The sequence below is a fragment of the Calliphora vicina genome, chromosome 4 (assembly GCF_958450345.1).
Source record: "Calliphora vicina chromosome 4, idCalVici1.1, whole genome shotgun sequence".
Taxonomy (NCBI): domain Eukaryota; kingdom Metazoa; phylum Arthropoda; class Insecta; order Diptera; family Calliphoridae; genus Calliphora; species Calliphora vicina.
This window is the reverse complement of record NC_088783.1, coordinates 365,868-391,351: the sequence shown is the minus strand read 5'-3', so window position 1 is coordinate 391,351 and position 25,484 is coordinate 365,868. Positions and strand designations below refer to the sequence as shown.

Genomic DNA, 25,484 nt, shown 5'->3' with positions numbered 1-25,484 from the left:
GTACTTTATGTCACCGATTTTATTAAATTATTATATGTAAATTCTATGCAATGACACTGTTAATCCATGAACTGTAGTAGGAAATTTTGCTGGATATATCAGGATATTTAGTGCCACAACTTCCGAAGGAAAAACTTGCCACACCTACTAATTTGTCACCAGCAACAACACCGGCACCATCATCTCCACGACAGATTCCCTTATTTTCAGAATGTTGCAAGCATATGACTGAATTATAACCGTATCCAGCTTGGAGTTCACATTCTGGGCCACTCAAAACAGACATTGTTGCATATTGAAGTTTATATGGAGATGATCCGCTTTCCTGCAAACCCCACCCAGTGACTGATACTGATGTACCCTCTTCAATGACATCTTCATCGCTGGCCAGCAAAATTTTATTAATTTTATCACTGAATACTAAAGGTTGGTCCACCCTTAAAAGAGCAATATCATGCAAGAAATTTCCGTACGAAGGATTAATAACAATTGATTTAATTTTCACAATTTGTCCGCCAGCAAATTGATTAACACTGCCAACACGGGCAGTTACACGAATACTATCAATTCTGGAAATTAATAATGAAAAACTAAGAATATGATCATATATGTAATTAATTTTTTGGTAAAATCTTACGATGTGGCACCCAACGATGAAACGCAATGAGCAGCAGTAACAATAAATTCTTCATTTATTACAGATCCCACGCAAGCATGAGCACCATCTACGCGTATAGAAGCTACCCATGGATATTGGCCAGTTGAAGCATCGATACCGCCTAAAATCCTAGAACTTGGTATGGCTTCAGTACACACTATGGTCATTAAAAGACCTAAAAAAACAAAAATTCTTCGACTACTTGCCATTGCGTTTAAAATCCAACTGATTTTAAAATAGTTTGTCAATAATAGTAGCAGTTGTTAAAATAGTCAGCAGAGGTAAACACGTATCTACATATTTCTGCAGTAGTACAATTTATTTGGTCTAATCAAACAATTTATTGGATTCAATGATAGATAGCATAGACCATATAAATTGTGTGCGCGTGTATTTCTATATAAATATGGATGTAGGTACCTATATAAAATTCCTAAAATTATCTTAAATAATATAACGATTAATTTATGATTACGAATCGTTCACGAGTCATAAAATACACACAGCTGGCGATTAAATTAATCGCCCGCGATATCGTATTCTTATCGCGCAAGTTCAGTACAACGGGGGAAACTGTGTGTTGACGGCGACTCTTCCATATGAGTCGTCTACGATGCCTCCAAAAGAATCGTGTAAGACTCATTTATTCCTACTTCAAACGAGCCTTGAATAAATCGCCGTAATGAGTCTTCTACGATGCGCCAAAAATAATCGTGTAAGACTCTTTAAGTCCTACTTTAAAACAGTCTTGAAACAATCGCCAAAATAACCTTTAATTGATCCTAACAGTGGGTACTAAATAAATAGCTTTGTTTTTGTGTTTTATATTCTTTAATTAATATAGTTAAATATATTATTTATTCTAATATATACTAAGCTCAGTCACCCTTTTCAAGTCTGTCACCAGCATGCACAAATTGTTGATGCTTTATTCATCCCTACATCGTCCTCTTTGGGGAATTTCGAATGGCAGACATCTTTGAAAAGAAAAAGACAAATTTAGAATTCTGTAAGAGCATGTCATAAAATCCACTTATTATAATATGTTTTATATTAAATTGTTCAATGCTGGGCTTATTGTTTGTTCCCCGCCAGCTTAACTTTGAAGCCACATCGTCGTCCAGGATTTTCGGTCAAGAACTCTCTGAGGTAGAGGGGGTCAAAATTAGACATTTTGGCCAAACATGTGTTTTTTCTAATCCATCTAACTTATTACCTATTGTTCTTAGTAAAATATGTCCCAATTAGTTTAGATTGCTATTTCTTTTCGCTTGCTTCTTAATCTTATTGCTTTAGCCGATAGCATTATGAATATATTTTAATTATTGATTTATTATATTTTAAAAAAATCACTATAATTTTATATAAAAAACACTTTTATGCAAAAGAAAGCATTTTAATTAAAAAAACTTTTTTCTCACGTCTGTTTTGATCAAAGACTGATTTTAAATGAATAAATAACTTTTTCTTGCCAAACTTTTATAAACATAACGGTTAAATTCGCCTTAATATCGCCATAATGCGATTTAAAATGATAAAAAACTCGCAAAAATATAATTTACAAGAGTAATATAGGATTACGGTAAAATAAAAATCGTTAAATTGTCGTCAGAATACTTAAGCGACGCGTCGTAGCGACGATTGTGGAATAACATAAAAAAAACTCATCCAACAATCATCAAAAAGACTCGCAATAACATAATTTACAAGAGTAATATACGATTACGGTAAAATAAAAATCGTTTAATAGTCGTCAGAATACTTAAACGACGCACAGTGGTATGAGAATAAAAAAAGAGGGAAATAAATCTGTAACTTCTAAACCCTTACGCCGATTTGAATGAAATTTCACATGCACACAGATAAAGTGTAGTCGAGTTTAAGTTTTGAATTTGGACCTCATGACCCCACCAGGAGCGGGACCAGGGGTTCCCAAAGTAGGACACCTCGGGTATGTCAATTTTTAAAATGATCCTATTTCTTTGTTTGTGTTCCGATTTAAAAAAATTACACATACAGAATCTCCTCGTCGTAGCTATCAATTATCTCTTATAGCTTAGGAGATATTCGCATTTGAAAATTTAATTTTTAACATTTTTACTACACCCTACACCAGTTTTTTGGTGACCGCGGTTCCAAATATTCTCCGATTTTATCCATTTTTCTTTTATAAGATTAACAATGGATCTATATATCAAATAAAGAAAGAAGTGTTTAAAAATCATGACTGAGTCCAAAGTTACATGCATTTGAAAAAGGCGCTTTTTCGCAATTTTTTTGGGAAAAAAGTACTTTTATTCTTTTTAAGTTATCTAAAAATTTTCTAAGAGGATGTATAATGAATTTGTACTTTTTGAAAAGCTAACTTTACGCCAAATATTTTAAATGAAAAAGCATTTATAATTTTTGATACCGACGGGATCAGGTCCATTCAAAAAATGCCTATTTTTTATGTAAAATTCAATTTAGGGCAAAAATTCTCAAATCGCATACTCGATATCAAAATATAGTAACCTATTTTAGATGACCCAATAAGTTCTTAATTATCTTGTAAAGGGTTCCGATAACCCCGCCCTTATTATGGATATTATAGCCAAAAAACGAAAAAATCCCATTTTTGGGATTCTTCAAGATTTTTTTGGGAATTGCGGGATACTTGATTACAAATTTTAAAATTTGTTTTGATTTTTCCATTTTAAATAGAAAAATCTACATAACTGTGAAATTTCATTAAAGAATATTCATAAATAAAAATTTTATTTCAATTTGAAAAATTTGTATCTATGCAAAATTCAATAAAAAGCATTTTTTGTCATATTTTTCAAAAAAGTATTCCATGAATTTTTTAATTGTCAAAAGTTATATACATTTTTGAAAAGTAGACAAAATCCTCTATCCATTGATATCTAACATGTCTACCTTATGTTTTTTACGTGTCAAATAAATTAGGGAAAACTAAACAACTCGCTGAGAATTTACCTAACGTAGAAATTCATAAAAAAGCATGTTGCCTACATAATAACATTTTTATGAATGTAAATAACAGTGCTAGGTAAATTTACAGCGAGTTGTTAAGCTTCCCTAATTTATCTGACACGTAAAAAACATAAGGTAGACATGTTATATATCAATGGATAGAGGATTTTGTCTACTTTTCAAAAATGTATATACTCGTATCTTTTGACAGTTAAAAAATTCATGGAATACTTTTTTGAAAAATATGACAAAAAATGCTTTTTATTGAATTTTGCATAGATACAAATTTTTCAAATTGAAATAAAATTTTTATTTATGAATATTCTTTAATGAAATTTCACAGTTATGTAGATTTTTCTATTTAAAATGGAAAAATCAAAACAAAATTTTAAAATTTGTAATCAAGTATCCCGCAATTCCCAAAAAAATCTTGAAGAATCCCAAAAATGGGATTTTTTCGTTTTTTGGCTATAATATCCATAATAAGGGCGGGGTTATCGGAACCCTTTACAAGATAATTAAGAACTTATTGGGCCATCTAAAATAGGTTACTATATTTTGATATCCAGTATGCGATTTGAGAATTTTTGCCCTAAAGTTGAATTTTACATAAAAAATAGGCATTTTTTGAATGGACTTGATCCCGTCGGTATCAAAAATTATAAATGTTTTTTTCATTTAAAATATTTGGCGTAAAGTTAGCTTTTCAAAAAGTACAAATTCATTATACATCCTCTTAGAAAATTTTTAGATAACTTAAAAAGAATAAAAGTACTTTTTTCCCAAAAAAATTGCGAAAAATCGCTTTTTTAATTTTTTTGTATTCAAATGCATGTAACTTTAGACTCAGTCATGATTTTTAAACACTTCTTTTTTATTTGATATATAGATATATTGTTAATCCTATGAAAGAAAAGTGGATAAAATCGGAGAATATTTGGATCCGCGGTCATCAAAAAACTAGTGTAGGGTGGGTAAAAATTTTGAAAATTAATTTTTCAAATGCGAATATTTCCTAAGGTATAAGAGATAATTGATAGCTACGACGAGGTTTTATGTAGTGCTCGACGATGAGATTCTGTATGTGTAATTTTTTAAATCGGAACACAAACGAAGAAATAGGATCATTTTAAAAATTGAACATACCCGAGGTGTCCTACTTTGGCAACCCCTGGTCCCGCTCCTGGTGGGGTCATGAGGTCCAAATTCAAAACTTAAACTCGACTACAATTCCTCTTTGTGCATGTGAAATTTCATTCAAATCGGCGTAAGGGTTTAGAAGTTACAGATTTATTTCCCTCGTTTTTTATTCTCATGCCACTGTGCGACGGTCGTGGAATAACATAAAAAACACTTACATGCACAACCAACTTTGCACGATATTTTGTGCAGGTAAGTTAAAAATGCAGTTAACCTTAATGCATTTACCTGCTCATTGATGCTGGTAAGTGCATTTATCTGCATTACAGCAGATAACGAAATAGGATAACAGAATAAGGATTTTCCTGAACAATATGTAAACAAAACATGTTTGATTTTTAATTGTACCGTTTAGAGCGACCCATATCTCATTTCAAAATCACGATTAAATTTCAATGGCAATCTTTTAAATTCAAACATAATATTGGGGTATTCACAAGGTCTACTATTTGGTCATATTGTCATAATGTCCTAATATGTTATCATAGTTTAATAAAATTTTTGTTGTGTTTCAAACAAAAAAGTTCTAAACTAATAAGACTGTTTGAACTATGTTTATTGTTTTGTCATAAAATAATACTTTTTTTTGTTTAAAACACAACAACTGTTATAATATGTTAGAACATTATGACAATATGACTAATAGGAGACCGTGTGAATACCCCAATAGTATGTTTAAATTTAAAATATTGCCATTGAATTTGAATGAATGAATTTGAATGGGTCGCTATATGCATGTGAATTGTTTTTTTTTTAAACGTGAAATTTACATATTTTATCAAAACAAATAGACAACATTTTCCGATCCTTGTAAGTTATCTGTTATGTGTTTTTCTTAAAAAATAAAATAATATATATGTATATCGGTTTAAAAACTAAAAATGCGTCTCATGGAAAATTTAATTTGTTGGGTTATGACTAGATTGTCCAAAAAACCGTCAAATTCAAAAACCCGGTTCCCAGTTTAACCGAAAAGTGTGTTTTTTAAAAAAAAACGGTTTCGGTTTTGTCATTCTTAAAAAACCGGTTAACCGGTTTAATATTAAATTTTTATTCAATATGAAAAACGTATATTTAAATTTATCTATATAGATATTTTTGTTAAGGTAAAAAGTATTACATGTGTAAGTAAATTGAACAATCAATGACAATAAATCAGAGTTGGGGTAGTGCATTAAATACTTAGTGCACTAAGGTTTCCACTAAATTCCACTATAGTGACAATATTTTGATTTTCCACTATTTTTCATCACTATAGTGGTAATGAATAATATTTTAACTACCACTAAAAAAATTAGTGGTAGTGAACATTTTTCCACTACCACTACAATAAAATAGTGCAAATTTTTAACAGTCACTACATGAATGCTTTAATTATATTATATGCACTAAAATCTGAAAAAATAGTGGTTATAGAAATTGAAAATATAGTCAAAATATTTCCATTTTATTATTTTTTACTACTTTAATATTAGTATTAATTAATTTAATAAATAATTAGGGTAATAGTAGAACGTGTGAATACCCCAAATAAAAATAAAAACGTATAAAATAATTCAATATCATGATATTATTTGAGTTCCATTAACATTAGTGAATGATGATTATGATTATACACAATGAGACTATATTTCTTAAACGTCTAAAACCAATAATTGAACAAAAGCTTCATATACCAACGCACCAATTTGGATTTCGAAATAGTCACTCAATAATCGACCAAGTTCATCGCATTGTAAATGTGATTGAAAAGGCTATGGAAGATAAAAATATATGTTCAGCTATTTTTCTAAACGTGTCAAAAGCATTTGATAAAGTGTGGCACTCTGCACAGTGGTTTAAAAACTTTGTTTTTGGAAATAATTCGGTATCTTGGGAACTATTGGAGATATTGTCACATGGTTTGAGCTGAGGTGTTTTCGAGTTGATTTACGTTCGTTCAGCTTCCTTGCGCTAATGGGGGCAAGTACGTAGCCCTTCAAAGCTGGTCACCTCGGGTCTCAAATTTTTTAAAACAATATTTAACAATTAACAATATATGTATATTGAATGTGACACATATGTCCCATTTGCTTTTTTCGTCATTACAGCCACAATTTTTATTGGATTTTGTTCTTTGGTATTCGTGTTAATACTAAGGTTATGTTGTTTAAGTTGGGCTTAAGGGCTTCTCAAAGTCAGCAATTTGTAAATTTTTTTTGGAAAGTTTTAGTTTTCTTATATCTCGAGTTCTAATTGATACAGTCGGATAAACTTTTAGTATTAGATGTACCAATCAATGCCTTATCTTAATTTATTTACTAACACATTTTGAATCGGTTCTATACTTTTCCCGGGGGGACTGAAAATATGATGGGACATATGTGTCCCATTCGTCGTCATAGGTAAAAATAAAGGAGTTTTTTTCTTTTAAATTTTTTTATTTTATTTAATATTTTATAATTGAAAAACAATGAAAACAAACAATTTTGTAAAACACATTGAAAAAACACAAAATATTCATTTAAAATTATGAGATCCTGTAAATTGTTCATAAAATATAAATCAAAATCGAACTTAGTTGTGATAAAATTCAAAACAATTTCTGTACCGCAATTCTGTAACTTTTTATACTTTCCTACCGATGTCGTTAAGTAGCGAAAACTATCGGTTGCTTTAACGAATTTAATATTCACTATTTGAAGTTAACGATATCACTCGGTAATTAATTTTAACGACGAATATAGTTAAAAATATAAATGTCAAAATTTTTAAAATTAAAAAATCATTAAAATATTTACTATTTTTTCGTGTTTGCAGATAAATTTGTAGTCGTGTGAATAAATAATCGCATTTATATATAAAAATCAAGCATCAGCTCACCCAAATATGTTCGCGAAACCTACTGAAAACAAAAGAACAAGAGTTTTTTCTAAAAATAAAAGTAACCCAGTGTAATACATATGTCTATGCCACCACAAGTGATCATTAATTCAGAATTTAGATATGCGTTGTTATAAGGACAGTCGACAAATTCTGAATACTGTCTTAAAAACGATTTTATAACTTTTATATAAGTTTATAATCGTCAAAAATGGAAATTGAATATAGGGATAAACATTATACACTCCAGAAATGTGTTAGTTATGGATATTATGCCCCAAATAAAAGTTGCTCTTAAAATTCGAATATTATTTTCTAAAATTAATATAATTGGTCAATTCACAACGTATCTTATCATGTCATATTGTCCTAATATTTCACAGTGGTTTGTATTGCTTTTCAAAATAAATATAATTGGTCAATTCACAAGGTCTCATAATTTCCTAATATTTCAGTGTTTTTATTGCTTTTCAAGCTAAAAAAGTCCTAAAATAATACTACTCTACATGATATGTTTATTGTGTTATCGTAACCAGCCAGCAGAGACCTGCGCCGAATGCCTAAGAGTCGGTTAAGCCGAGCCGCCGAGATGAGATATGTTAGGACATTATGACAATATGACTGATAAGAGACCATGTGAATTAACCAAATATATGTCCAAATTTATCTTAAAAAGATAATTAAAGCATGTTAATTTTTATATTAATAACCCAAATCAGTCCGTATCTAACAAACAAAAAAAAGTTGACCAACCGTACTTTCAAAAAACAACTTAAGGAGTGAGATCGAAAAATTCTTAACACACGTTTTTCATTACATTTTTTAACCCAAGTATTATTTGAATTTTTTTTTGATCAAGTTACCTTTGAAAAACATGTCAGTTATTATGTGTAATGTCAATTATATTAATTTTTTTGTTAATCTGATTAAAATGAGTGACCAGAAAAAAGTGCGTACTGAAATTATTAAATATTTTCAACAAAACCCAACTTGGTCTTACAAAAAGTTGGCCAAGCATACAAAGGTCTGCCGTCAAACTGTTTCCAATGTTATTAAACAGTACCGGGAGAACTTGTCAGTTGATAGAAAACCTGGTTCAGGTAGAAGGAATGGTCCACATGATGTTTCTAAAGCCAAAAAAATAGAACGCATTTTCAAAAGAGCTCCCAACACATCCGGTAGGAAAGCAGCCCGGTTAGCTCAGTGCTCGGACTATTTGGTACGAAAAGTTAAAGCTAATGCAGGTTTAAAAACATACAAGGCTCAAAAAGTTCCTGACAGGAACGCTACTAAAAATTTAGAGGCCAAAAACAGAGCACGGAAATTGAAGTCAAGTTTTATAAAAAAATATTCTTGCTGCATAATGGATGACGAAACGTATGTTCTGGCAGATTTTTCGCAACTTCCAGGTCAAAAATTTTATGTTGCTGATGCTCGAGGGAATGTTGAAGAAAAGTTTAGGACCCAAAAGCAGACAAAATTTCCCAGAAAGTTCTTGGTATGGCAAGCAATATGCAGTTGCGGCAAAAGAAGCCACTCATTTGTTACAACGGGCTCTATAAATACCGAAATTTACATCAAGGAATGTTTACAAAAAAGGCTGCTTCCATTCATAAGACTTCATAATGTGTCCACTTATTTTTGGCCTGACTTGGCATCCTGTCACTATGGCAAACAAGCCCTTGAGTGGTACAAGAACAATAATGTGGTATTTGTACCAAGAGAGGCAAATCCTCCAAACTGCCCGGAGCTAAGGCCAGTGGAGAGATATTGGGCTCTTGTTAAAAGAGAATTGAAGAGTACAAAAAAGGTGTCCAAAAGTGTGGTAGATTTTAAACGGAGATGGACTACATGTTCGAGCAAAGTGACAGAAAGCACTATAAAAACGTTAATGGAAGGGTTTCCGAAAAAGGTTCAAAATTTCATCACTAGTGATTAAAACTATAAAAATAATTTTTTTTGTAAATTGTAATAATAATTTCAATCAAATAAAAAAAAAATTAAAGCTGTAAGTTTAGTGGTTTCTTTTTTATAAACATATATGTATGTTAAGAATTTTTCGATCTCACTCCTTATTTCGAATATTTATGTTACAAAACTAACTCCTAAACAATTATCGTTATGGCTTAACTAGAACATTTTATTTGTCGTTAACCTACCGACAAATTTCGTTATCTACCGACTATTTTTAACGAAAATAATCGGTAAAATTTAATTCAGAATATCTGTTACTAACTAACGAATTTTGATTACTTAACGACAAAATTTTGTCGTTAAAAAGTTACAGATTTGCGGTACTGTTCCAGTAAAGCACTTTGGTTTTTTACATGCGAAACAAATTTTGTTTGTTCGACTATCAATTCAGTTTTTTGTCCTGACTCCTACATTCTATTTTGTTTGATAATGTCCAGCTACATCCATCCAAAAACATAAGTTTATATAATAATATTGGATTATTGAAAATGTTATCGAAATATAACATTTTCTAGCTCTGCTGTCATATCTTGAACCACGAATTCGCCAATGTTAACCTCTCTCTGCCTTTTTGCTTGTGTATATATTAGTTTTATATAAATAACCAATTTAAACTCATAACTAGGGGGCGGATTTTCATGCATTTATTATTGGAAAATATGCGCCTAAAATATGCTTCAAAAAAATCAAAATATGACCTAAAAATTTAAAAAATATGCACTTATATTTTTGTGCAGAAACATATAATAATTAAGTATGGAATTCGAAATGTCCAAAAAAATACACAACACTGTTGCCAGTAGTTAGAACTCTTTAAATTATACCAGGAATTAAACAATTAAAGTTCTAAAACTATTTTTAAAATATTTGTTCTTCTGAAAAAACGATGGATACTTGTTTAAAGCCATAATCTTTGAGCTTCTCTATTTTGATCGTGCTGTAAAGTAGCATCCAACCTTAATTTTTATCTCGTAATAACCAAGCAATTAAGCAATTAGTAAATGTATCCCTTATAGAGGGAAATAATATCTGATCACTTGGCTGACTCCAATTTATATATTTTGGGTCATTTGACGTGCTATTTGTAATGCAGAGAGAAGTCAATTGGTTACTTTATACATCCCATGGAATCTAGCAGAAAGACAATTATCATTTAAGTGTCTCTATGTAAACTATAGTGTCTCTAAGTTTTCCAAAATCACCAGTTTACGACAGTCTCGTAGAAATGACTGCCAGGAGCGGTAACTGTGTATGTGAATCTTTCGATAACGAAATCTCTTATAAATCGAATTTGCAATTAAAACAAATATGAATGTTTTTCGATACATTTAATGAATTTTTGATACTTAAAAAAACTAAACTTTTTTGAAGAAACATGTTTTGAAATGATAATTTTCAATTACTGTTAAAGCAGTGAAGAACTTAATGCCAGTTTCTCGATGTCGAAAGAAGTTAGTAAATGTTATCTACTGCCCATTAATGACAAAAAATTTTATTTTTATTAAAAATTGGCATAATATGCATATAAATATGCATTTTGAAGTAAAATATAACAAAATATGCATTATCAATAAAATATGCACTAACAAATCGATGCCATTTTGCAGCAAAATATGCGATTCGGATAGATAATTGGTCTACATTGTATTTGGACGTTCGAGAAAAAACATGCATTTGCATATAAATCCGCCCCCTACTCATAACTCTTTAATATACTGCAGCTCTTAAATTTTACCATATGCTCGTCTATAGACTGATAAGTATTTTTGCCTTGGGTCAAAGTTTATCTAAATGCTGAGTTGAAATGATTTATTACTGGTCGTATTTTTAAGTCTCAATGGTATAATCGGTCGACGTCTTAGCTAGTCAGCATTGTCAGCAAAATGTGAGCTTGAACATCTTTTGCAATTGTTCGATTTTATTGGTTTTGTAATGCAAATAAAGCAGTACTCTGCTTTTTGAAACGAACAAAAACTTTTGATTGTTCAATGCATTTGTTCCCAAATTTTTGCCTTTGACGACGAATGGCACACATATGTCCCATGATTTTTCTCGTAGAAGGAGTAATAATTTTTAAATTTTGACAACACTTTAGTCTCGTAATGAAAAAACGTACAAATTTTTCAAAGGGGCCACGGTTTGTGGAACTTCTGAGGAGTAAATAAAGGCATTTTGAATAAGTATTCGATATTGTTGAAAACATTATGACTTGTGGATTGATATTTTAGTAAAATTAAAAAATTTTATAAAATTTTGGGACTCCATTTACCTTAAAAACTAAAAAAAAATTCTTATGGTGATTTTCCACGAATAAAAATATAAAATTTTAATTCATGTAAAATTTTAACAATTAAAGATAACATAACAAAATTTTGAACCATTAGAATTTTTGAAATTTTTTATTTTCAAATGCTGAAATTTCTAAAACGGGGAAAATGTGTTCCAAAAACTGAGTTTTTTTAGAAAAGTGCCTACTGTGACGTTATTTACCATGTGATAGTAAAAATACGTATTTAAAAAACATATGCGGTTATACAAATATAGAGCTTTTTCGTAGATCGGTGCTTTGCCTTTTTAGAATTTTTTACTCAAACCGAATTTTTTCTTTAAATTGTCCAAGTTTGGATAGGACTGGGGGGGTGGTATGTCCGTTTAAGTGAACCAAGTTTTTCTTTACACGCTTTTGCATTAAGTTATCTTTCCGGATCATATAAAAATTATATATAGTCCCGAAGAAATTTGTTTTCTACAAAAGAAAAAATATATGGGCTTTTTTTGGGGAAAAACGTAAAAAATGCAAGTTCCAAATTTGGATGCGTATACTTTTTAGAGGGAAGAGATAACTGTTACCAAATTGTTTTTATTTTATTTACCATTTTATCGCCAAAATAGCTGATATTTTAAAAATAAATTTCGACCATCGACCAAATTCAAAAGTTCCAAAATAAGGTGTTCAGGAGTATAGTAAATGCTCCATGGTATATTCGTAATTCAGATCTTCATCGCGATTCAGGTCTAAAAACTGTTAAGGAAGAAATACACAACGTAATTCAGAAGCTTCTCAACTCAATAATACAGTTGGTCTAAGGCGAAGATTTAAGCGAATTAAGCCTAGTGACCTAGTGGGAAATTAGTTATTTATATTCATGAGCATTCTATGACGCGCATACAAATAATTATACAAACTGAAGAAAATTGCTTGTTAGTTTTTAAGAAAATATATCTGTTCATTTACTTTCCCAGTAAATACTTGCAACGAGAGAATAAAATCAAAATTTACAAAATTACTCTCTTAAAATCTCAAAAATAGTAAAAAGTAAATGAACGCTTTTCCAGTAACAATTGTTTTATATTAAGGGTCCTCATGTAAACGCTTAAATGTCTCGCAAACTGTGCAATCTGTGCATTTTTACACTCTCGCAAATGAACTGTCAAAAAATGTATGGAAATTCGTTTGCACAACTCCGATAAGTTTGCGCGACAATTTAGACTCGCAAACTTGAATTTATTGTGCATTTGATGAATCAGCTGCTTTTGTTTACTTTTATTTATAAGAAATAAAAATCAAATAAAATATAAAAAATTGTGAAAATTGTGTAACTTTGGAACAGAATGGAACAGAATTGGATTAAATGGCATTGTGTATGAAAAAATTAACCAACAGCTGGAACATAAACAGAATCTGCCACATTATGTATACCATCATTTGTTCCAAAGATTTAACTTTCATTCAACATTTTTAAAATTTAAATTTATACAATTTGAAAAAAAAATGTTGTTGAATTTATTTTTATTTGACATTTTTCAAATACATATAAATTTTCTGTATAAACTTGCACAAAATTGTAAAGGTGGGTTCATGAAACACATCGCGCAAATTTGCACACTTGCACAAATGGGAAACTTAAGCGTTTAAATGAGTACCCTTATTATTTTTATTCCTTTTAAAATGTATAAATACTCACATTTTCCTCAATTTTATTGAAAATTCTTTTTTTTATATTTTTTCACCACAAAAATAAAATTGAAAGTAAATAAACAATAACACAAAACATATGAAATATAAGCTGCTAACTATTACGAGTTCAAAATAGAACTTGTAGTTTGCAACGAGAGAGCACTCTCTAAAATTTATACGCTCCTGAATTTTTCTCTACTTGCAAGTTTTTTGAGTTAATGAACGCTTTTTCAGTAACAATTGTTACTAACTAGTAAACAACTTTTAGTTATTGAACATAGCTAATATAACTAGTTGCAGTAAATAAATACAAATAATAAAAAAAAAATATCAATGCACGCAAAATTAATAATGATTTTTATAACAAAAATGCATATACCAGGCCTAATATACATATGTATATCGCAATATAAAATTTTAAATTCAGTTTTACACTTAAAAACATTTTTGTCAATTTTCTAAGACGATAAGAAATAAATACAGTAACGGAACTTGTTTTAATCTAAGCACATTAATAAGCGACGCGTTTTCGAACTAATTAAAATGTGCTGGGACACCGGTGTCCCCATGGTCGTCAAATGGTTTAGGACAATTTATATTTTAAAGTTCAGCTCATTCGGATCATACTTCTATTTTTATAGATTTTTTTAAAAAATGTATGACCACGGGTGACATGTAATTTTGCTAATAAAGCGTAAAGAGCTTTATGTACTACTTTTGTATCTTTGGTGACCGCCACTGAAATTTTCCGTCAAAAATGTTCGTAGAATATTTTAGTGACTGACCCCTAAAGAGATGAAAAAATTCTTCAAAAATTATCCCCATAAAATTCGACAATATAACAATAAGAATTCAGACATTGACTTACAAATTTTTTTCAGTTAGTATAGTGCTCCCTTCGATAAAAAATAAAAACTTTGACCCCACGGTAATACAAAATTCAGACCAGCTGGACTATAAGTTTATTCTACAAAAGTGATCTACTCAACATGCTCTTTTAGAATTGTAGGGTCGCTATTCAGTTCCAATCAAAAAGTCTGAATTTGTTGGACAGTGTAATTGAAAACCTAAATCAGAGGCCGAATTACGGCATTCGTGATCGATTGAACTATCGTATAGAAAAATAATTTCGATATCGTAATTATAACAAAATGTACTAAATTTCATGCTCGATATCGAATGCCGTAATTTCAAATAAGAATATTACGATCGATTTAACTCGATATCGAAAGCGTTAATGGTAATTCAGGTCCAGTATTTGCATTTTCATTCAAATTTATCACACCCACAAAATATGTTTGTTAATGCTTTCTATATCGTTTCGATCGTTTCGATCGTATCTATGTATATAATATATTTTAAAAATTATTTGACACATATGTACATAAATATAAACGTAACAAATTAAATGTTTTACTAAACAGGTCGTAATGCATCCTTATTTAACCCTTTACGGAGCAAGAACTCCAATTTTGTTAGTTTTGTTGTTATTAGGTGATAAATAGGCTATTATTAATAGAAAAATTAATCAAACAATTTTTATTAAAAATTAAGTTACTATTTTTTTTAAAAAATGATATGTTGCAGAAATGCAACATTGCAGCAATAGTTCTAAATAATTAAAGTTGAACTTAAAGTATATGTAAACAAATAAAAATAAATCATTCGTTCGCATTCGTTTATCGACCCAAATTGGCCAGTGCTCATATTGGTAGTTTCGGAGTAAAGTGTTGAGGTGTACTACTACTTTAGAAGATGCTCCTAAGTCTAGCTGGCCGGTTGCCTTTTCTTCAATTACTCTATTAATGACCGAATTTTATACAATCGTTCAGAATCATCGTGAAGTAAAGTAACTCCCTAAGTGATTCAAATCGTTTCGACGACATTGTGTCTCGTTGGCATCTTTATGAATAGAATATAAATTAGTCTGGTCTCTTATGAGGTTGATAATTTTCCCAGTAAGTAAATAGCAGATCCATGGAAACGTTGTTGGCCATTATTCAAACTTTGGATTTTCGTTTTCCATGAAGTCTAAATCCTAAGCAAATGGATAGACAATATTGGAGATGCATCAATGGTAGTACTGGGAGGGGCGGTAAAAGAACATAAATCATTTGCAGTACTAATGCTCTGACTGATCGTGGATGCAGTTGATATATTGTAAGTGGGCTCATGTTCATTTTTTAAGTCATGTACTCTAATTCCTCATCAGAGCTTACATCATCATTCGCCTCTATGTTGGATCAACAGCATCATCGCCATCAGAAAAGTAAGGGACATCTTCACTATCTTCCCATTCTACTACCATATTTTCCAGTTCCATAGCAGTTAAATTATGCAATTTACGACTTATTTTAATACTGAAGAGGATTGGTAAAAAATGGTAAAATAATACATCTCAACACGCAATGTTGCATATATGCCATGGTAGGCGTTCATATTGTTCAGGTTACGATGATTTTCGTCAAACAACCCGAATGTGAACAAAAGAGCGTGTAACTTTATATACTTTTTAGATACAATGTAAATTTACATGAATTCGGCATGTTTCTAAAATTTTTTTAGACATATATACAAGTAAATCTACACATTATTTGCGTACTTTTTTACATACAATATGTTTAAATATTATATTATAGAAGGAGAAAAGTTACCTACTATAAATGGAGTAAATTTACATGAAAATTTATTAGAGTGTATAACATGCACTCTAAAAAATGCATGTAAAATTACTACTATAAATTAAGTAAGATTTCATGTAAAATTGCAGAAAATGCGTAAATTTAAGCAGAATATGTTTAACAAATTATTTTAAATACTTTTGTCTGCAAAAATACACTCAAAAAGTAGTATATTGAATGTTGGAAACATGTTTATAATAAAATAAACATTTAAACTTTATAATTATATTTATTGTTTGTAAAAAGTATAATTTAAATACAAAGTATGTAATCATACATACATTTAAATAATAACATTGGCGTATAGCACAATTGTCAAAAAAATAGTTTATAAAATAAAATATAACAATAAAAGGTAGAATCACTACAAAATATGTTCTCAATTCTACATGCCTTGAATTGTCAGACTAATATAAAATAAAAAATAAAAGTACAATTGAAAAAAAACATCAAAAATTAACTAAATTGAAAAATATTTTAAATTCAATTTACATGTTTATATGAATAAAATGTCGTAAGATTTATAAAATGTGCTGAAAATAAAATTAAAGAATGGAGTGCAGTCTGCGGTGTTGAGCTGAAGAAACACTCACGGATTTGCATGCATCATTTCAATGACTCCGATTATATTGAACTGTATTTCAAATATAAACAAAATATTTCTCAATTTTCATTTGTTATTATTCGTATTTTTTGATTTCTGTTTTTTATTTTTCTATTATTTGTCGTAACAAGGCATAGCATTTTAAACTCTCTCCCTAGTGATTCTACCTTCTAATGGTTGTATCATGGTTTATAACATAAAAAAGTTACAAAAATATAAAATAATAAAATTGAAAAAAGATAAATTAAAATGTAAAAATGTGGTATTTGTATAATAACAATATAAACAATTAATATCTGTATACCAAAAGCATTTATACACCGATAACACGAATAGAAATGCAACTTTTAAATGCTTGCAAACAAAGAGTTTTAAAAATTTTTTTGCGAATGAAGTACATAGAAACCGTATATAAAATAACAAAAAAGAACAAAAAACTGCAACATGTAAGATACATATATCAATGCTCAAATTGTAAATACAAATCGGATTAAGAATAGATTATCTCCCAAAAATTAAGTCATCTAGATGTATGAATGCCCCTTTGAAGATTAAATACTAAATGTTCAGTTTTCTCAACAATTTGTCGTGGTGGAATATATTAACCTTCAGACTCCTATCCAGAATGGAAAAGGTAGTCGCATCGCGTAGCACTATTTCATTTGAATACCTAATATCAAAAAATATTATTTTTTAATCTGTTTGTATCTTTTGTCTCTTTTTTAGAAATAGAATACCTGAAGAAGGCATATATTTTTACTGAAAAAAAGATAGTGGTTGAAGAAAAGGTGGATCCCATTGAGCAAAAAAAAGATTAATAGTAATATTCAAAAAAATACTACATTGATCAAAAGAATTCTATCATTAAAATAAGTATAAAATAAGATGTTCGTGTTTTGTTGTATTGTATTTTTTCAATTTAATATTCTAAATTTTGGTTGAATCTTAATAAAATCTACTTTAAAATAAATTTCTTAATCTAGTAGCTTTTGAATATAAAGTGGTGTAATATAAAACATTGCATATGTACATTAGACATGCCCTTAAAAAATAGATTTGCTTTGGATGGGTCTTATTTTGTTCCGATATCTTAAAAAATGTGCCTACTGTTTTTTAAACATTTTCAATAGACCTAAGCTTCTTATCTTTCTAACAAGGTATAAAGCATGAACATCGAATTAAAAATAACCAAGTTATTAGCATTTCTCTACGTCATATATTCAAGAAAAACGACATTTTTGTATTATTTGCTCAATGTTTTGCATGCAAAAGTTATGAAAACAACTATGTCAACAATAGAAATGCGAGTAAAATATGAGTAAACTAGCACTTTTTGCTTAATATTTGGTCAGATAAAATTATTATTTTATACCTTGTTAGAAAGAAGCTAGAAGCTTAGGTTTATTGCAAATGTTTAAAAAACAGTATTCATATATGGAATTTTTTTAAGATATCGGAAAAAGTACCATTTAAAAAGTACCATATTGTCTAATGTACATATTAATGGTGCAGTTTTAAATTGATTAACGGTAAATTTACATATTTTGAATGTATTTTAATATGAAATTGGTATGTTGCTAAACATATTTTTACCCTAATTATAGTAGGAGAAAAGTTACCTACTATAAATGGAGTAAATTTACAGGAATATTTATTAGAGTGTGGAGCAGAGAAGCAAGCCGTATCGGCGCGGCTGACGGCTAGCCGCTCAGCCAATTTTTTTCAACAAGCCACGCCGCCGCTGAATCACTCGGCTAGTTGGCGGCTCAATTGCTAGCCGATTCTCATTTTTTCTATCGTATTTTATTAAATATTTAGTTAAAAATTTATGATTCAATTAATTTTTGGTTCTTTTTTAATATCAGTGAATACTAACGGAAATCGGTATTTAATTGAATTAGCGGCAGTGATACCATATATATGCATTTATCTTGATTTTGCTGTTTTGTGTGAAGCTTAATTAAGATATACATATAAAATCCGAACACATCTATTATTGTGAGGAACCGTAACAGTTATTACTTTTCTTAAAAGCTATATTTTTTCACATAAGAAATATAAAGGGTATTCATTTCCAAAAGAGGGAAAATTACACTCTGATTGTTTTACACTTTTACACAAACACAAGAAAAAAATTAAAAAAAAAAAATAAAAATGTTTGTGGAGTTTTTTCTTGTGTTTGTTGTGTAAAAGTGTCAAAAAATCAGAGTGTAATTTTCCATTTTTTTGAAATGAATACCCTTAACTTGGTTTTTGATTTATTTGTTTTGTAATTAATTTTTAATAAATAAAAATATTTTTATGTAAATTATAAAAAGTAGGAATACTGTTGAGACAATTTATATTGTTTGAATTCGGCTAAGCTGAATTTTTTTTCAGCCGGTAGAAAACTCGGCGTAGAGCCGGCTAGCCGCCGAAAATTGTTGCTCATAAGCCGCCGCCGAAATTTTTGAATCGGCTTGCTTCTCTGGTGTGGAGTTAAATTGTTATATCAGCATATATAATATTTTTACACTTATTTTAGTGGTATGTTGCAGAAATGCAACATGGCAACGTAAAGGGCTAATTTACAGAAACATATATCTTTACAATACTTCAAAACTAAGTCTGCCTTTAAATCGGACAAATTTTCCATGCATTTTTACGACAAAGTTTTCGTCTTTTCGACGTTCATAATAAGGGGTTTATTCGACTTTTAGTTTTTTTTGTTGATTTTAATCTTGTTTATTTGGAAAATACCTATGTACATACATACATATGTTTAAAAAATGTTATGGGTTTTGTTGAATATTCGCAAAATTGACAACATTATCGAACGAAACTTTTCTTATCATTTACTACAAAATATGAATTATTATTTGTTTTACAATATCTTACGTTTCCCATCTTTTGGCTTAAAGTTTAAACTTTAATGATTAGATAATTCGTCGTTTAATTTATATGTACATTCTTTATATTGACTGATTACACGTTTGATATAATTTTGTTTTATTTATAAGAACGCAAGTTGTTTCCAAAAAGTAGTTCAGTTCAGATTAGAATGGCATTCTGTTTGAAATTATTTGTAGGCATTTTAGGTCTAGTAGCTTGTACTAGTGCATTGCCAAGCGGTCGCGTTGTAGGCGGCTCAGATGCTGAGATTGGGCAGTTTCCTCATCAAGTTTCTTTACAACGTTCAGATGGATCCCACACATGTGGTGGATCTATTATTAATGAACGTTATATATTAACTGCTGCGCACTGTGTGGTAGTGGGAAATGGAGTCGAACCGTAAGTTTCGTTTAGTGTGAAAACGATTCTGAATAATATTTGTAAAATTTAAAATTATTTTTAGTTATCCGCCTCAATATTTCCAAGTTCGTGTCGGAAGTGTCCAACGCACCATAGGTGGAAAGTTGGTCCAACTTAAACGTATTATTGTTAATAAGTCGTATGGTAACTTTTTGAATGATGTTGCTTTATTGGAGTTGGAGGAACCCTTAGTTTGGACCGAAAATATTAAACCAATTGAAATGGCTAGCGCGGAAGTACCATCTGGTGAAGATGTGATTGTGTCTGGTTGGGGTCGTCTGTATACCGGCGGTCCAATTCCTCATCGCATGCAATGGAATGTTTTGAAGTCTTTAACAACCGATGAATGTCAGAACGCTATAAAATGGGGATACGACAGTTTAATATGTTTGGCACATGAAGTAAACAATGGAGTATGCAATGGTGACTCCGGTGGTCCAGCTACATATCAGGGTAAATTAGTTGGTGTCGCTGGCTTTGTTGTGGGTGGTTGTGGTTCCAAAAATCCAGATGGTTACGCAAAGGTCTTCTACCATCGTCAATGGATCGAGGAAAACATGACTCCATAATTTGTATAAACATATATTCTTTATGTAGCCTATACAGGTATTAAAGCAGTGATGTTCATCCCATACAACAATTGTTTAAAAAATTTAAACACATTTGTTACGCTCTTTTAAAGAGCGTAATAAATGTCTCATTTTTTCAGAAATTCAATAAGCATTGTTGTTGGTTGGTTTTTGGATGAAGCATAGCAAACACACGCGTTTCAATTACAATTGAACACAAAAAAACAAAGTTAAAAATAAAAATAAATAAAAAATTGGAGAGTATTTCGGCCGTATAATGTATATTCTTTCATTTCCTTAAAATTTAAATTATATTCATTTAATAAATTGGTTTTATTTGACAAAAATTCTAAATTTAAACTTTCTTCATTTTGTTATTATTTTAAGTGTTTGACATTATGTTTGCTGGGTAACTCTCTCACCAAATATCTTCATTTTTATTTTTGAACATCACTGTATTAAAGCGAATAAACAAGGTGAGTGCGTCGCAGCGCACAGTGTTGCTAAAAGTCTTTTTTTTTGCCGCCAATTTTTAATTTTAAATACTCATATTAAAGTTAACACCTGTGAACCTCAGATGCCAAAAATTCAAATATAACGCTTTCCCTATAAACAGGTTGATTCAATATGCACCTTTTTATTATTTGACTGAAAAGTAGGATTTTGTAATAAATTTTGAAAATTCACTCGCTTATAACTTTTTATTGACTAAAGGGATTTTTATGAAGTAAACGGTTTTCTTTAAAATGGTTTCATAACTATGTTATTTTAAAAAATGTGTTAAATTTTAAATAAATTTAAGGTTTGATGGAACAGAACATTAGGGAATTCCTAACACTCAAAATTGAAATAAGTTTACAATTTTAAAAACATAATTTAAAAAAATACAAAATTTTACTATATTGAGTTAACCAAAATAGATATGTGTTTCAAATTTTTTTATTAAACACTCGCAAAATACAATATCTGACATAACTACGTACGACAATCATTTTTACATTTACATATTTACCACATTGTCAATTTTTCAAAAAGTTGATTCAGAAGATATTATTTACTTTGAAACCTGTCAAAGAATTGTTGATGTTTATTCGATTGTTTGTATGAATTATTTTTATAACTCCTTGAGAATTAGAGTGTCCAAAAAAACCGGCAAATTTGAAAAAACCGGTTTTGATTATTGTCTTTTAAAAAAACCGGTTAAACTGTTTCGTTTTTGTCTTCAATAAAACCGGTTAACCGGTATGTATGAAATTTTTATTTAATATGAAAAAGGTCTCCTTAAATTTATTTTTATTTGTGGATGCTAATAGGAAATGTGTTAATAATTGTGTACTAAATCTTCGGAAATTTAGGATTTTTGAATTTTTAAAGCTCTATCTTTATGCAATTATTTTATATCTTTTACGAAATATTGTCAAATGCTATAATTTTCTATAAAATAAATCAATATTTTTAAAAAATGGTATCAAAGTTTTTCATAAAAATGATTAAATGAGCTTCAGAAAATATATTTCATTAAAACCGGTTTGTCATAAAACCGAAAAGTTAAAAAAACCGAAGCCGGTGGAGTTTACAAAGATGAAAAAACCGGTTGATTGGTTTTCAGTTTCGGTTTTGGATACTCTATTTATAATATTCGAGTTTCAAAATGTAGGGTTTGAACTTTTTATTCAAAGAAAAGAAAGTATATTTTGCAAAATTTAAATTTTCACGGCGTAAATATTTTTGGACCGGAAATCTTATTGGTTTGATGTTTACAATATCAGTGGTGAACACTGTAACACTGAAATCAGTTAATTAGGGTGCTGTTCTTAATTGTTTAGCGCGTTTGATCTTTAAGCATGATATGGTATTTGTGGCCTGGGTTCGATTCCAAAAAAAGCTTTTTAAACTAATGTCTGAATTGTGTAAAAATGCAAACAATTAACAAATATTTAAAACAAATTATCGTTTTTCATAAATTAAATAAATCAACTGAGTTACCGTTTGGTTGTTATTTTATACTAAAATTAGTAAAATCAGTTCAAAAAAATTTATAGGGACAAAAATTAACTAAAAATGTTGAACCAGTAAACAATTTAAGCACATACAAATTGTTGGACCTTCCATACATTAAAAAAATGCCATAACTATATAGAGAAAATGGACGTTATTTGAATAAAAATTGTCAATAAATATGTTAATGTTTTACGCGCGGGTCCGGGCGTTTATAAAATCATATATAGGGTTAAAGAGAATACTTTACTTGGGCGATGTATTGACGTAAATATAGTACTTTAACAAATATTTTTAACACATGCCATGTAGTATATCGTTTTCAAAGATAACAATCCAACCAATTTAGAAAGAAAAATTCATATCGATAATAATTTAGCTATGATAATTTTTATCTGATCAAATATAGAAAATTAACTTTTTTCGAAATTTAAATTAAATATTTATGTTTACATATTTTGGCTACCTTAGTTTTGATATGTTTGCTAACTAATGGCAAAATTTATGTTTTTACCAATGAATATCAATTCTGTCCGGCGACGTGTATAATTGTTAGAATATTTTTTTTCTGCATTACATGAGAGTCATATTTGCCATATATTCACTTATCAAAATATTCTCCATCGAAGTTATCACAAAGGATAACTTTATACATAATTTGTCTTTCATATAAAAAAATTTGTCTAGGAGCATTTTGCAGGCCAGGTGATAAATACGAGGCTTTAAAAACATCGGCATATGATATACGTATTACGCTATTTTAAAGTTAAGGATCAACATACAGGAATAAATATTATTATTTCCTTGCATTTGAACTTGTGTTATATTCATAAATTTTTGTTTGTCTATTCGGCATAGCCAAATGTAAAATTCTAAGTTGTTTTTTGTGTCAAATGTATGTATTTTTTTAATTAAAAATGTTAGCCCTTTTTTTTCTAAGTATTTAGCTCTTTTTGTTCACAATGAATTGGAAACACTGGTACAACGTCAGTTGTGAATTGAACATATGTATTTTCCGTGTGTAAATATTTATTCAGAAAAGCTTTCGTATACTCAACCAGTTATTTTTTAATCTATGTTAAATTCTAAAACAGAATTTCTAGATATGTTTGTATAGTTAAAAAAATTGGATCTTAATGATCAATCGAATCAGATTAATTAAAAAATGTACCTCTTTCATTATGTCCATCTTCTGGCTACTTGTCCTTGACTAAAATATAGGTTGTAAATTTAAACTTCACGCATACAAAATTTATTTTAGCTTCGTAAATGTCGTAAGTTTTGCTATACTTCCTTAATTTGAAAAAAAGTGCAGCTGAAGAACACCGATTGCTCAGCAAAGCTTTTGATGAAAGTGTTCCATCGGTTTCAATGTGCGAGAGATGGTTTGTTCGGTTCTGAAGTGGTTATTTTGACACGGGAGACAAATATAGCCCAGGCTAGCCAAAAAAGTTTGAAACCGAGAATTGGAGGCATTACTCAATGAAGATAGTTGTCATACTCATTAAGAGCTTGCGAAATCATTGGGAGCTACTCAATCAGCAATTTCAAAACGTTTGCAGGAAGCAGTATTCATCCAAAAGCAGGGAAATACGAATTGAAGCTGAGACACCTTATGTCTGAAATGTAGCAGTATCTGTTAAAAACTACTTAAAATAAAGTGGTTGGGAAGTTGTGCTTCATCCGCTTTATAGTCCAAACATTGCACCGTCCGACTACTATTTGTTTCGATCGAAGCAGAACGATCTCTCTGGAATACGCTTCACTTTGGAACAGAGTATCCGATATTGGCTTGATTCGTTCTTGGCCTCAAAAGATGTACAGTTCTTTTAGGAATCCATATGTTGCCAGAAAATCGAGAAAACGTCATAGCTAACAATGGCTAATACTTTGAATAAATTTATATTGTACAAATGTTTCAAAATAAAAGCTAAACATTTGAAAAAATGCCGCATTTTTTAGTCATACACCCAATATTTTCCATTATATTTTTTTATTTGTTGTATGAAAAATGTCCAAATCAAGTTAAAGTTGCAAACAAACGAACAAAACATGTAACGTATTTGTTACAGGACGAATTAAATACGTAAATTTATATTTTGGGAAAATACAGTGTTAAGATAGTTGAGGTATAATTTACTATATTTTGTCCCGCGTATGTTTTGCAAATCCCTCCATTTTTTACCTATTTTTAAAATTGTCCCGCTTTATGCAAAAATAAAACTGGCAACCCTAAATTAAAGGTACTTTTTCTTTATTGGTACTTTTGAATATTTTGTTGTAATAATAACCTAATCATTAAAAATTTGGAACACTCAATCGTCCGGAAATTATTTTTTGTTTTTCATTTCTTAATTTTGAATTTTTCTACTGAAAATAGTTTAAAAGTAAAAACCGAAGAATAATTGTCGGTTTCGGTTTTAGGCCTTGAAAAACCGCAGTTTCCTTTTCGATTAAAACCGAACACGAAACTCTAGATTCAAAACAACATCAATGCTGTAAATCTTCAGACTCTTGCTGTTCTCTCATATATTTTATATCGAATTGTATTTCTTGCTAAACCTGTAAGAAAACAAATATTTTGAATACATATGTATGTATGTACATTAGGGATATAACTAATTTTGCCGAAATTTTTGGCATGCCACCACGTGATGGCCAATGTTGTATAAGTAATGAAAATCATTTTTTTAGGTCATTTGGAATCAAAAAC

At 29.7% G+C, this 25,484-nt stretch overlaps 2 protein-coding genes across 3 annotated transcripts; one reads left to right on the top strand and one right to left on the bottom strand.

The window, feature by feature from the left end:
• Positions 1-873, bottom strand: LOC135957224 (trypsin beta). The gene is made up of 2 exons (XM_065507928.1): positions 638-873; positions 1-569 (listed from the first exon to the last, which is right to left on the bottom strand). The coding sequence occupies exons 1-2, from the start codon at positions 865-867 to the stop codon at positions 44-46; spliced, it is 756 nt and encodes a 251-aa protein (XP_065364000.1). The 5' UTR covers positions 868-873; the 3' UTR covers positions 1-43.
• Positions 874-19,948: 19,075 nt separating this feature from the next.
• Positions 19,949-21,459, top strand: LOC135957131 (serine protease SP24D-like). Of its 2 annotated transcripts, XM_065507810.1 has the most exons (3): positions 19,949-20,183; positions 20,248-20,810; positions 20,914-21,459. In XM_065507810.1, exons 1-2 carry the CDS (start codon positions 19,954-19,956, stop codon positions 20,771-20,773), a joined length of 756 nt encoding a protein of 251 aa, XP_065363882.1. In that variant the 5' UTR covers positions 19,949-19,953; the 3' UTR covers positions 20,774-20,810; positions 20,914-21,459. The 2 variants fall into 2 exon arrangements, with proteins under 2 accessions (XP_065363882.1, XP_065363881.1); XM_065507809.1 differs by having other exon boundaries at positions 20,248-21,459.
• The last annotated feature ends 4,025 nt before the right edge of the window (positions 21,460-25,484 follow it).

What these genes read in the sequence shown, in the direction of transcription:
- LOC135957224 (XM_065507928.1), bottom strand. Translation starts at nt 867, where the DNA reads ATGGCAAGTAGTCGAAGAATTTTTGTTTTTTTAGGTCTTTTAATGACC. An exon ending in TCATCGTTGGGTGCCACATC is followed by an intron (nt 570 to 637) that starts GTAAGATTTTAC and finishes ATTAATTTCCAG; the next exon opens with AATTGATAGTATTCGTGTAA.
- LOC135957131 (XM_065507810.1), top strand. Translation starts at nt 19,954, where the DNA reads ATGGCATTCTGTTTGAAATTATTTGTAGGCATTTTAGGTCTAGTAGCT. An exon ending in GTGGGAAATGGAGTCGAACC is followed by an intron (nt 20,184 to 20,247) that starts GTAAGTTTCGTT and finishes AATTATTTTTAG; the next exon opens with TTATCCGCCTCAATATTTCC.